At 42.9% G+C, this 14463-nt stretch overlaps 1 protein-coding gene across 1 annotated transcript; it reads left to right on the top strand.

Moving 5' to 3' along the window:
- Nucleotides 1-1824: 1824 nt before the first annotated feature.
- LOC136690854 (proton channel OTOP3-like) lies at nucleotides 1825-13226 on the top strand. Its single transcript, XM_066662908.1, has 8 exons — nucleotides 1825-2224; nucleotides 3399-3535; nucleotides 5820-5878; nucleotides 8061-8188; nucleotides 9139-9264; nucleotides 10329-10939; nucleotides 12490-12594; nucleotides 12914-13226. Exons 1-8 carry the CDS (start codon nucleotides 1825-1827, stop codon nucleotides 13082-13084), a joined length of 1737 nt encoding a protein of 578 aa, XP_066519005.1. The 3' UTR covers nucleotides 13085-13226.
- The last annotated feature ends 1237 nt before the right edge of the window (nucleotides 13227-14463 follow it).

Raw genomic sequence — 14463 nt, 5'->3', positions numbered from 1 at the left:
GTCCTGCTCCAGGTGACTGTCTGTGAGGAGTGTGGTGTGTTCTCTCTGTGTCTGCGTGGGTTTCCTCCAGTTGACTGTCTGTGAGGAGTGTGGTGTGTTCTCCCTGTGTCTGCGTGGGTTTCCTCCGGGTGACTGTCTGTGAGGAGTGTGGTGTGTTCTCCCTGTGTCTGTGTGGGTTTCCTCCGGGTGACTGTGAGGAGTGTGGTGCGTTCTCCCTGTGTCTGTGTGGGTTTCCTCTGGGTGACTGTCTGTGAGGAGTGTGGTGTGTTCTCTCTATGTCTGCGTGGGTTTCCTCCAGGGACTCCGGTTTCCTCCCATGCTCCAAAAACACACGTTGGTAGGTGGATTGGAGACTCAAAAGTGTTCGTAGGTGTGAATGTGTGAGTGTGTGTTGCCCTGTGAAGGACTGGTGCCCCCTCCAGGATGTGTTCCCTCTTTGCGCCCAGTAATTCCAGTTAAGCTCCGGACCCACCGCCGTCCTGAACTGGATAAGGGTTACAGACAATGAATGAATGAATGGATTACTGTCACAGGGCTCTTCTGTCACGTGGGCATTTTTCTGTTGTGGAAAAGAAATAAACCATCTATTGCAAACAAACCACATCCAGACAAGGTGTGGTCTCCTGTCTCCTGATTGGCTAAATGCAATGTGCAATCTGTTTGCTAATGCCGTAAATGTTTGGGGCTGTGTGTCCATGATCCCGGTAAGTAAAGGCTTCACCCACCATCTCTGCCACATGCACATATCCTTAAGAGTGAACCCAAAGGAAAACAACATGAGCGGTGATCCTCGGCCTGTCTGAAATGCAGTATGTTTCTGAAATGTTCTGTTCCAGCAAACTTCTCCAGCACAGTTCCCGAATGACTGACAGTAATAAACCCATTCTGATGAAGCTGATGTGTAGCCCTGATTCTGATTCTAAAAAGCAACATCTCCACTTTGGGATCAAACATTAGCAAATTTAATCAAATATAATTATTTTAATCATTGCACCACCCTTGGGGGATGCATTTGTTAAGTCCAACCACCTGGAATTATCCTATTTACATCTGATGTGTGACCAATGCAATGTTAGCCCATGTGAGAGCAGTTAAAGACAATTCTGAGCTCTCCTTTCAGTCACTTTACCAAGCATTCTTCAGTGTAGTGTTTTAGTGGGTTGTGTTGACCAGACTGTTACAGAATAAGCAGCTCAGCTGTTTGCAGGTGGAACCTCCCTCTCAAATATATGTTGGTTACAATAGATCATTTCTGAATAGGTGTAATTATTATTTCTTCTTCCCGAAGACAGAATCTGAAATCCTTTTAAGTTCATAAAAGCAACACAACCACTATTTTGCCCTGTCACACAGAATATCTGTGCATGCAGTGTTTACTGAGACCTGTAGCAGAAGCTGCCGTGCTGGTTAGACAACTTACCCCACCTGTTTTAGAAGATTATACCAGACAAAAATGTAGGATATAGACTCTGACGTTCTGAAAAGCGAAGTATTCCCAAAACAATGTGTGCTGGGGTCAAACCTGGCTCTTCAGGTGAAAGCAGAGCCACATAGAGTAGCGTATTGGTAGCCAGCGTGTATTGTGTTAGCAGTGTTTTATATTTCCCTGCTTCAATTTCAGCAAACCAAGTACACCTCAGCGTGCACACATACACACACACATTCAGGGACACACCCGGACTCACTAACTCTAAGCTATTTTAGCTTCACACATGCCTCTGCATGCCTCTTATGAAGGGAAGAGAGCACGGGAAAGAGTGAGTGGGAAATCGAAAGGGAGACAGAAGGAAAGAAAGAGGAAAGAAGGAGAAACAAGGAAAAACAATGGAAACTGAAAATGGAGAGAGTGAAGGACTGGAGCTGAATCAGCTGAGGTCTAAGATGCAGGACTCTGAGAACATTGAAGACCATCTGGATGGTGATGAGGATGATCATCGTTCAGACGATATGGACAGTGACCATGTCTCTGTGATGGTGTGGGTTCCCAGTGGCCGTGGACTAATCACTGGATTCCTGGGGCTGAATGTTGTGCTCTTGGGCGCTGCCCTGGTGGCGGGAGATGCCTTCAATCCGTCAGGGTTACAGCACCAGGAGCCTGAGGTATGGTTGCTGCTGCTCATGGGGCTGAGTGTGGTGTGGATGCTGTGGTATCTGCTGTGGGCTCGGAAACAGCCTGGATTACGCCCCCACACGGACCACCACGCTGGGGGTGTCACCGTAACTGGTAAAAATCTGCATAATTAATACTTTTGCTCTGAGAAATATCTACACAACGTCAAAGAAAAGCAACTAAACAAGACAAAGGACAATGTTAATATAAAAATGGTAACACTCACTAATGGTTACAGCTCGCTAATTAGTGGTCATGTACCTGTACACGTAAGCCGTAAGATAAAATAAGATCTGAGTAAATAAAGGGTATGATACTAGAAATATGTGATTACCACTGTGTATCTCACAATTAATTTCACCATTTCCTCATTAGTCAGCTATGTTCATATACTGCCTCAGTACATATAGGCAAGGCAGTGTAAACTATCTCTAGTATGTGATGATGATTGATGTAGTAAATCACATCCTGAACCTAATGAGTACAAAGCACCTTGAAACTCTGCTAGTGTCTGTAATGAAAGTAGCTGACCATGTCCTTCTCTGTAGGTGCAGTGTAAATAATGTTAAAGTATCTTTAATTACATTCAGAAACACAGTCAATTCAAAATACTAGCTGCATTCCTTATTTACAAATAATGACAGTAATAGTCACTTATTAATCAAATGTCATACTTTTAATTCAATTTTATAATCTATAATTATGCTGAGAAGTACAATGGATTCGGAACGTAGTTACGTGCCTTATTTGTAAATGTTTGTAAAATACCCAGTAATAACCACATATTTCTAGTGTCATACCCTTTGTTTAATCAGTATTTATTTTATCTTACGGCTGACTTAACAGGCACTTATTCTGTACTTAATTAATTAATTAGTTAATTAATATTTACATTAAAATAAATTGTAATAAATAATTAGTGGGCTGTACTTTAAAGTGTTACACTTTGGTGGTCTATTCTCAGTGCAGCAGTCACACTGAGGGGTTTAAAAACTTCAGCAGCACTGCTGTGTCTGATCCACTCTACACGAGCACAACACACACTAACACACCACCACCACATCACACCTGCTCTGTGGGTGTCCTGAGCGCTGAAGAACAGGATGAGTATGCAGAGCAACAGATAGACACCAGTCTGTAATTGCAGAACTACAGAGTGCTCCTGTATGATCAGTGGAGCAAATAAAAGGGAGGAGAGAAAGTAGTGTAGACTTTAACAGAGATATTTACACATGGAATAATTTATGGATTTTGTATGTGTGTGTGTGTGTGTGTGTGTGTGAGACAGTGGTATTGATGCTGTTTGCAGGCTTCAGTTTACTGCTGTGTGTGTTTATGATGGTCCACAATATTTTGATGAAGGACTGTCAACCCTTGGCAAAAGTTATTGTACCGTTTTTCCAGACTCCCTTCCTCGCCTTACAGGTAAACAACTTTAAACATCATTTAATCACTGCATAATAATACCGTCATAATTATAATCTGATCCATAAACCGATCGAAATCTAATTTATCCATATAATGCTTTAACCACAGTCTAATTCACTCTCACATAATCATAATCTAACCAAAGGATCATATACCCATTCTCTAATCATACCCTACTCGTAAATTAACCATTCAAGAACATTAAGATCTAGCATAAGCTTTCAATCATAAACTAACCATAGAATCATATGCATCATCTAATAATAACTACATAATTACTTCATTATCTTTACTTAGATCCATCTAATCATTTATCGTAATCTATTCATAAACTCATCTGATGTAATCTAACAACAGGGCCATGTAATCATGCACACTCCTTAATAAAAAAAATAATGCACCAAGAAGGAGCTGTTAGAATCAAATTAAACTTTCTATGTGTCAATTTAATGAGGATATATTTAAGTGATCACAATATTACAGTGAAAGGGTAGGTTTATTGGATGAAAATGTACAATTAATAGAAGGCTCTAGTCCCCTGTTTGGCCACATCCAACCTGGATACAAGATGAGATTAGGTTGGACATGGTGGCAACACAGGTACCATACGGCATCCTGCGGCTCATTTGCCCATAGATGTTGCAGCTGGGCCTGTAGATCCTGCATACTCATAGGTTGCTGAAGCTGATGTCCCATGCTTGATAGTGTATTAATCAGGCAGTGTGTGTGAACATTATCCTGCCACTTGGAAGCCCTGCCTTGAGAGGAACACATATGACGCAGGCGTCCTGCATGTATCTCTGATCTGTTAGTGTCCCTCCTATCACTACTAGAGCTAACAGACTGTTGTTTGTGACACCAGCAGGGGGCAGTGTGTTGCTCCACTGCAAAGGCAGGATTGAAGCCCACCATGAGGCCTCCACACTCAAACTCAATCATAGTCGGATCCCAAATAGAATCTGGATTTATCGCTAAAGACGATACGGTTTCTCGTTCTTGCCACTGCTCCCAACAACTTGGTCAGATTGGTCTAGATGGAGGCAACTCCTCGAAATGTATGTCCTGCTTTCATCAGTCCAGTGATGTGATCCCTCTCAAAGTCTGTCAACTGGGGAAAATGTCTGAGTGCCTCATACAGGCATCTAGCAGCCAACGACCTCTCACCAGGATGTACACAACTGAAAAGTAGCATATGAGCGCATTTTTTTATAGGGCAGTAGGGGAAGCAATTTTACAAAATCTTGTAGCAAGACCCAGTCTCTAATCAAACCACACCTGTATTTACCAATCTGCCTGAGACAGAACTGCAGGCCAAGGTTTGGATCATTCTGGGTCCATTTATTTATTCATTTATTTATTTCATATTTAAGCATAAAATTATCTAATAATCTAATTCCAATCCCATCTAATCATAATCTAAACTTAATCTAACCACAATCTATCCATAGCTTCTAAAAAAATCTATCATAATCATAATCTATCCACAGTATCATATGATCATTATTTAACCAGAGTATTTCCTCATCATAATCTAACCATAAACCAATCATAACGTCTAATCATCTAGTCATAATCTCATCATACATTCTTCATATATATATCTCCCAGTCTCATCTAACCATAATCCAACCATATATTGTCAGTATTCTAATAATTTACCATTCCATTCATCATCGTTCTGGCCCTAAACTCATCTAATCATAATGTAATCCTAGAATCAGAAATATAATCTAATCATAGCCTAATCGTGATTTTATTATTATCTGATTATTATCTAACCATAATCCAGCAAGAGTATCATTTTACTGTAATACAATCATTGTATCACAATATAAACAAACACAAATAAATGCAAAATGATTTAATCATAAGTGTAAACCAACCATATTAACAACAACAACAACAACAACAATACTAATGTAATGCTTATATAATCTACTGCTATAATCTGTTCACAGTAATCATATTCTAACAATAGTCTCATACCATGTATTTTATACACTAACACATAACAATAATAACCTGACCATAAATAAATCCCATCCTAATGTATATTTAGTATAATCTACTCATAATTAAACTATAGTATCATAAATTACACAGTGTCATCAATTCACAATCCAACCACAGTAGCTTAGATTACATATGAATAAACATAGAGAAAGTCAAGAAGGTAAAATCAAAGTAGTCCAAGCAGCAGCACAGAAGGACAGAGCCAAACTGGGCAATGAAAGGAAAAACAAAAACAGAACAAAACCTCTGTACTCTCCTCTTTCTTTAGACCTATCTGCTGTGGGCTCACTCTAAAGACTGCATCCACAAACACAGGATCCTCACCAGGTACCATTCTCCTCTGCGAGGTATAATCTGGGAAACACAATCACAAACACAGGTCTGGGGTGAGCTGCACCAACAAGGAAGGAATTCACCAGGGCTTTGGTCTAAGAAAAGATATGTTGATGTGTTTCTTGTTGCATCACATCATTTTAAACGTAGCACAACAACTGAGTAATCCCTGCTATTACATTAAAGGAGCAATCAGTCATTTTCACAAATGGTTCTTACAAAACACATTGCAAAAATGATGTTACACTGATACCAATTGGTTTGGATGGTAAATATTATGTACTAAACCAGGTTAAGTAAACCTATATTAAACACACACCCTCAAGTAGGAGGAATGGGTGACTGTCTGTGAGGAGTGTGGTGTGTTCTCCCTGTGTCTGTGTGGGTTTCCTCTGGGTGACTGTCTGTGAGGAGTGTGGTGTGTTCTCCCTGTGTCTGCGTGGGTTTCCTCCGGGTGACTGTCTGTGAGGAGTGTGGTGTGTTCTCCCTGTGTCTGCGTGGGTTTCCTCCGGGTGACTGTCTGTGAGGAGTGTGGTGTGTTCTCCCTGTGTCTGTGTGGGTTTCCTCCAGGTGACTGTCTGTGAGGAGTGTGGTGTGTTCTCCCTGTGTCTGCGTGGGTTTCCTCCGGGTGACTGTCTGTGAGGAGTGTGGTGTGTTCTCCCTGTGTCTGTGTGGGTTTCCTCCAGGTGACTGTCTGTGAGGAGTGTGGTGTGTTCTCCCTGTATCTGCATGGGTTTCCTCCGGATGACTGTCTGTGAGGAGTGTGGTGTGTTCTCCCTGTGTCTGCATGGGTTTCCTCCGGATGACTGTCTGTGAGGAGTGTGGTGTGTTCTCCCTGTGTCTGCGTGGGTTTCCTCCAGGTGACTGTCTGTGAGGAGTGTGGTGTGTTCTCCCTGTGTCTGCGTAGGTTTCCTCTGGGTGACTGTCTGTGAGGAGTGTGGTGTGTTCTCCCTGTGTCTGCGTGGGTTTCCTCTGGGTGACTGTCTCTGAGGAGTGTGGTGTGTTCTCCCTGTGTCTGCGTGGGTTTCCTCTAGGTGACTGTCTGTGAGGAGTGTGGTGTGTTCTCCCTGTGTCTGCGTGGGTTTCCTCCGGGTGACTGTCTGTGAGGAGTGTGGTGTGTTCTCCCTGTGTCTGCGTGGGTTTCCTCCGGGTGCTCCGGTGTCCTCCCACGCTCCAAAAACACAGTAGGTGGTAGGTGGATTTAAGACTCAAAAGTGTCCATAGGTGTGAGTGTGTGTTGCCCTGTGGAGGACTGGCGTCCCCTCCAGGGTGTGTTCCCGCAATGCACCCAGTGATACTAGGTAGGCTCCGGACCCACCATCCCCCTGAATTGGATAAGGGTTACAGACAATGAATGAATGAATGAATGTAAGAGGCCAATCAGGAATTAGTCAGAGTGCTAGTTTATCTTTGGCCAGTTGAGGGAGGCAGAGGTCTCCCTCCAAGTAATTGAGTCAACCACCTACACCTGTTCATCCGCTTAAGAGCTGCTCACAAGCTCAGAGGTACTCAGTCTTGTTTTTAGAGTTCTGGTAAACAAACTTAACTCAACATTTTTTGTAGAGGATCTAGAGTTGTTTCTCAAGTCTCTCTTCTTACTTCACTTAAGGCATTTCTCTGTTCTGGGGGGAAACTTTAAGAAAACAAAACAGAGATTAAAGAAAGAGTGTAGGTTCCTTAGTTGTTTGGATTCCTGCTTCTGTTTTGTGGGGAAAGTCAGTCTTTAAGGAGTTATCCTGATATAAGCCAGACAGTTTGCTTTCTCCTGGCAGCTTTAGTTCCCCTTTTGCCATATTCTTGGGTTCATTTTCATGTATCCTCAGTTTGTCTTTTTCATTCTGTTCTGTTCTGTTCTACCAACTGAGGCCTGGATTCGAACCCCCCACAATGTGGGGCATCTAGAAAGCATCAAAAACTTTTGGTATTGTTTGTTGGTAAAAGATACTTTATGCCATGAAAAAATATGCCATGCATGCGTATTAACAATTAAAATGTTAAAGTACTTAAATACAGCCCTGAGATAAAATAAACTAGATTTTATATTTAGTGCAAATATAATTACATCACGTGACCTGTTGGTGTCTGGGTAAAATGACCAGGTATTACAGTTACCTCTGATATATGTGCTAAACTTTGTGTGTGTGTGTGTGTGTGTGTGTGTGTGTATGTATTACAGGTCTGGGTTGATGCTGATCTTGTGCACTGATATCTTGTTGTGGCTGAGTGCAGTAACGGAGGACTCTATTCATATGCAGATTGAGATGGAGAAACAGTTCAACAAGACCATCGCGCAACCTCAGTTAGGTAAATCACACCCTCTTTTATAAAGGAAATGTTCCAGGCACTTTCCATCCATCCATCCATTCATTATCTGTAACCCTTATCCAGTTCAGGGTCGCGGTGGGTCCAGAGCCTAGAATCATTGGACGCAAGGCGGGAATACACCCTGGAGGGGGCGCCAGTCCTTCACAGGGCAACACAGACACACACACACATTCACTCACACACTCACACCTACCAACACTTTTGAGTCTCCAATCCACCTACCAACGTGTGTTTTTAGACTGTGGGAGGAAACCGGAGCACCCAGAGGAAACCCACGCGGACACGGGGAGAACACACCAACTCCTTACAAACAGTCATCTGGAGGAAACCCACGCAGACACAGGGAGAACACACCACACTCCTCACAGAAAGTCACCCGGAACGGGAATCGAACCCACAACCTCCAGGCACCTGGAGCTGTGTGACTGCAACACCTACCTGCTGCAGCACCGTGTTCCAGGCACTTTAACAGTCTAAGTTTACCAAAGCCAAGACTCAACATCTAATCATCCAACATCTGTACGTGTCTTCACTAACCTTACTACAGTAGAAATGTTTAAAAATGTGGTCTAAAGCTCTCCCAGGAGAGTAGTAACGGAAACTACAGCAAATGAAAAGGGGGCAAACTCTTAATGAATCCCCTTAATCTCAGAAGAATATAATAACAATAATCCTTTGCACTTTTGAAGTGCCCAAAACATTGGGACAAAGGCTTTACTGGATAAACATATGCCCAGAAAAATTTAGATGTTGGTAGTTATCAACCTGATACAAACTGTGTAGAGGAGGCTGGCTTGTTGTTCATAACAAACACATACAATGTAATTCTGCAGTTATATTTTGAAAGTACTTTTACAGCAATCTCTTCAGTGGTGGTAAAATGTCAAATGTAGGTTAAAGTGGATGCTGCCTGCAATTTGTCTGTTCAGATGATGAAGAGGATGATGACAATAATGCCACAGAGTGTCACTGTGGCCAGCAGCCTGCGTGTGCGGCTCTGAGGAAAGGCTACGAGATCCTGTACCCGTTTAACATGGAGTTCAGCCTTCTGGCAGGTGGGAGGAGTCAATATTTTGACCATATTATTATTATTTTTCCTAATTAAATAAAAAAGGATATTCTCCATGTATATGATATTGTCTGTAATACTACACATAGCCAGAGAAACATGAGCTGTGTGAACTCCACCAGAGGGTGTTAATGAGCCAGTAAATGTTTGGTCAAAGTTTAGTCTGAACAAAGACAGAAGCGCAGGGCTGAGGCACAGGCTCCTGAGGGTGTGGCAGAGACATGGACTGATAAACTGGTAACTGCATACAGTGCATTTCCAAAAAGGTGTTGGAGCCGGAAAATTGGAAAAGGGCGGTGTAACTGCTAAATTAATTTAAGAACCTGCATTTTTATGGGATCCCTTGGTGGCTTGGGACCCAGGGCCCTAAGCAAATGTTTTTATTGCTTATAGGTAGCAACAGGCCTGATTTTATATTTTTTTGTTTAAATATTTAATGTCTCAAAGTGGATTTATGAATCCATCCATCCATTATCTGTAACCCTTATCCAATTCAGGGTCGCGGTAGGTCCAGAGCCTACCTGGATTCATCGGGGCGCAAGGCGGGAATACACCCTGGAGGGGGCGCCAGTCCTTCACAGGGCAACACAGACACACACACATTCACTCACACACTCACACCTACGGACACTTTTGAGTCACCAATCCACCTGCAACGTGTGTTTTTGGACACACGTTGGGAGGAAACCGGAGCACCCGGAGGAAACCCACGCGGACACGGGGAGAACACACCAACTCCTCACAGACAGTCACCCGGAGCGGGAATCGAACCCACAACCTCCAGGCCCCTGGAGCTGTGTGACTGCGACACTAACCTGCTGCGCCACCGTGCCGCCCGTATTTATTAATCACTGATCATTTTTCAAGTTGCATTTTTATTTGAATATTTGTCCAATAGTAACTTACAGCTTTGTTTGCAAATCATATGCAACAGAATAAAACAAGTGCATAAAACATCTAAACCACTGGAATATGTACAGTATTCAAGAAAAACTGAATAAAAAACTATTATAGACAAAGAGATGGTAACGGGGCACACTCTGCCCACAGGCTGCATGCTGTATGTGATGTGGAAGAACGTGGGGCGTCACACTGGGAGCGATGATTCCGGTCAGAGGCAGAAGGTCACGCTGAGGATCATGCGGTGCAGAGGCATGCTGCTGGGGCCAGTGCTCGGTTTGTTGGTGCTGGTGAGCGGGAGTGCTGTTTTCCCGCTCTACCAGGTGTGGGTGGGACAGACTGACAGGCGAGTCCAGGCCTTTCTGATCTTCTACAGCTTCCATGTGTCCGTGATGCCCCTCATGGTGCTTTGCTCTCTGGTGGGAACAGTGATTTACCGTCAAAAAGAATGGCTGAATCCTAAGGGGCAGGGCCAAGCAGAAGATGGGGGGACCACGAAAAACCACGCACGGAGACTGGATGTGCTTTTGCTTGTGGGCTCTGGTCTGGGCCAGTTGTCCCTCTCCTACTTCTCCTTGGTGGCCGCTCTGGCCCTGGGACCACAAAGCATTTTGGAAGCTCTGGACCTGTCCTACTCACTCCTCAGCCTCCTGGAGCTGGTGGTACAAAATATTTTCATCATTGAGGGCCTGCAGGAGCACAAACACACTCCTTCACACGCACACTCTCGTCCAGACCGAGCCGGGGAAACACTGGACAAGGTCAGTTTGATGAGTGCAAAAAAAAAAAAATAATAAACTGGGGTTGTTTGAGTTATTTAAGATTCTATGTATTTGCAGATTAGTCAGAAAATTCATTGTTTCTACAGTTATTGTCCATTTTTCCAGATCATACTGTAGGTTGATCATGCATAATGTTGATCATACAGGGGCACTCTGTATTTCTACAATTACAATCTATAGCCGAACTGTTGCTCTGCATTCTTTATTATGTATATTTCACAGAGCAGGTGTGACGTGGTGGTGGATCATTCTCAGCGCTGCAGTGACACTGACGTGGTGGTGGTGTGTTAGTGTGTGTTGTGCTGGTGTAGAGTGGATCAGACACAGCAGTGCTGCTGGAGTTTTTAAACACAGTGTCACTGCTGGACTGAGAATAGTCCTGCACGCAGACACAGAGAGAACACACCACACTCCTCACAGACAGTCACCTGAAGGAAACCCACACAGACACAGGGAGAACACACCACACTCCTCACAGACAGTCACCCGAAGCGGGAATCAAACCCACAACCTCCAGGCACCTGGAGCTGTGTGACTGTGACACTACCTGCTGCGCCAGGCACTTTATCAGAGTCTAAGTTTTCCAAAGCCAAGCTTCAACATCTAATCATCCAAAACCTGTACGTGACTTCACTAACCTTACTACAGTAGAAATGTTTAAAAATGTGGTCTAATGCTCTCCCAGGAGAGTAGTAATGGAAACTACAGCAAATGAAAAGGGGGCAAACTCTTAATGAATACCCTTAATCTCAGAAGAATATAATAATAATAATCCATTGCACTTTTGAAGTGCCCAAAACATTGGGACGAAGGCTTTACTGGATAAACAAATGCCTAGAAAAATTTAGATGTTGGTAGTTAGCAACCTGATACAAACTGTGTAGAGGAGGCTGGCTTGTTGTTCATAACAAACACATACAATGTAATTCTGTAGTTATATTTTGAAAGTACTTTTACAGCAATCTCTTCTATTTAATTAAGATACTAGTATTACAGTGGTGGTAAAATGCTCAGGACTCCCACAGAGCAGGTGTGATGTGGTGGTGGATCATTCTCAGCGCTGCAGTGACACTGACATGGTGGTGGTGTGTTAGTGTGTGTTGTGCTGGTGTAGAGTGGATCAGACACAGCAGTGCTGCTGGAGTTTTTAAACACAGTGTCACTGCTGGACTGAGAACAGTCCTGTGGGTGGCATCCTGTGTCCTAGGACTAGAGGACAATCAAAACAAACTATGCAGCGACAGATGAGCTACTGTCTCTGACTTTACATCTACAAGGTGGACCAACGAGGGAGGAGTGTCTCACAGAGTGGACAGAGCGTGTACACAGGGTTTAAAAACTCCAGCTGCACTGCTGTGTCTGATCCACTCTACACCAGCACAACACACACTAACACCACATCCACCACATCATACCTACCTCCTGAGTGTTGAAGAACAGGGTGCTAACAAAGTATGCAAATCAGCAGCATACAATTTACTGATTTTCTGATTTTCTTGCACACTCTGACACCCCCTACTGGACCCCAGGTTTTGGACACGCCCCCTACTGGAACAAAGGGGAAAAACACTCACAGCTGGAGCAAGAGGTTTATTCGGGAGATCTGCGCCTTCCTTCTGTTCTCCAACATCATGGTGAGAAAATGGAGAAGAGGAGGATGGAAGCTATTGCTCATTAAATTATACTTTCAGACACTGAACTAGCATTTATTTTTAATGAAATAATTCTGAATGAAATAATTAATGCCCAGAACTCACACATTCAGTAAAGTATTTATATTGACAATATGTAATTTAGTAAAGAAACTTTTGAAAGAGTTGGTAGCTTTGATGATTATTCACTTAATAGTTCTGTCCTCAAAAACTAAATATAATACCAGTATTTGTCATATTTTTTAGTGTTTAAAATGTCCTCCCTTGGCAAATCTAACTGAAGGTGTGTGTGTGTGTGCAGCTATGGGTAATCCCAGCATTCGGAGCCCATCCCCAGTTTGAGAGCGGCGTGGGGAAGCAGTTTTTTGGATTCTCCGTTTGGTTCGTGTTGGTGAATCTGGGTCAGCCGCTCACAGTCTTCTACAGGATGCACTCAGTCGGAGCTCTGATGGAGCTGCTCATCACGGCATGAACATTCCACATTCTTCAGACCCTTTCCTCAATAAAGAGACAGCACTGTTACACACTGGGTGTGTACTATTTTTGGTGTACTATTAGGTCTGTAATTTTCAAATTTAGTGACAATAATAGCACCAAACAGAAATGAATATGTATTTAGGGTGTTGTATATGTTTAATTAGACTGGAACTCAAGTGCAATAAGCATGAAAAGGATCTGTCCTCTCTTGGTTCAGATCCTATTTGTCTGACAGTTATATATTTGTTTATCTGAAAAATAAATCCTTACATCATATTTTAGTTAAATATGGTGTTCCACAAGGGTCAGTGTTTGGCCCTCAATTATTCACACACTATATGCTGCCACTGAGTAGACTAATCCGTAAGCATGGTATTCAGTTCCACTGTTCCGCTGATGACACATGACTGTATATATCAGCCACACTGTTGTTTGTCTACGTAAAATAACAGAATGTCTAACTGAAATTGAAGACTGGATGATGCAAAATTTTCTCATAAAACTGAAGTCTTGTTACTAGGTACAGATACTCAGAAATGCTGCTATTAATCTTGATAATTCAACAGTAACACAGCACCATCATTAAACACTTAGGGATAGCCTTTTATTTTACTCTCACATTTGATACCCACGTATTCAATACAGTCAAAGTTGCCTTCTTCCATCTACGCAATATTGCCAAAATTTGGCATGCTTTATCCTTAAAAGATGCAGAGAAACTAGTACATGCTTTTATAACTTCACATCTAGACTACTGCAATGCGCTCCTGGCAGGGAGCTCGTGCAAAGCGTTACACAAAATTCAGCAGCCAGGGTGCTCACTAGAGCTAGAAAATTCGACAATATCACCCCAGTTCTCTCGCCCCCTCTCGGCCCACACTGGCTACCCCGTAAAATTTCGCATTGACAATAAAATACTCCTCTTAGCTTATAAATCTCTAAATGGTTTAAGCCCGCAGTATCTTACTGAACTTCTCATACCTTATCACTCGTCACGTACACTTCGTTCACAGGATGCCCATCTACTCTTAGTTCCTCGCATTAAGAAAAACACTGCAGGAGGAAGAGCATTTTCTCACAAAGCTCCTCAACTCTGGAATAGCCTCTGGTTACTGTTCAGGGCTCAGACACACTCTCAGTCTTTAAATCTAGATTAAAAACCTACCTTTTCAAACAATCTTTTGGTTAATCACTCACTCTCAAGTTACTCCTTCACTACTGGGGTTAGAGCTAGGTTTTCACATTATCACCACTTTGTATTAACCCGGTCATACTACCATTACAGCTTTTTAGTTAGCTTTCTGGTCACAAAGCAGCTTTACAGAGATCCAGGTCCAAGCCTCCTATGAGTGAGCCAGGGGCAACAGTGGCAAG

Source organism: Hoplias malabaricus, chromosome 3 (genome assembly GCF_029633855.1).
Source record: "Hoplias malabaricus isolate fHopMal1 chromosome 3, fHopMal1.hap1, whole genome shotgun sequence".
Classification (NCBI taxonomy): Eukaryota; Metazoa; Chordata; class Actinopteri; order Characiformes; family Erythrinidae; genus Hoplias; species Hoplias malabaricus.
This window is presented reverse-complemented; position numbering and strand designations above follow the sequence as displayed.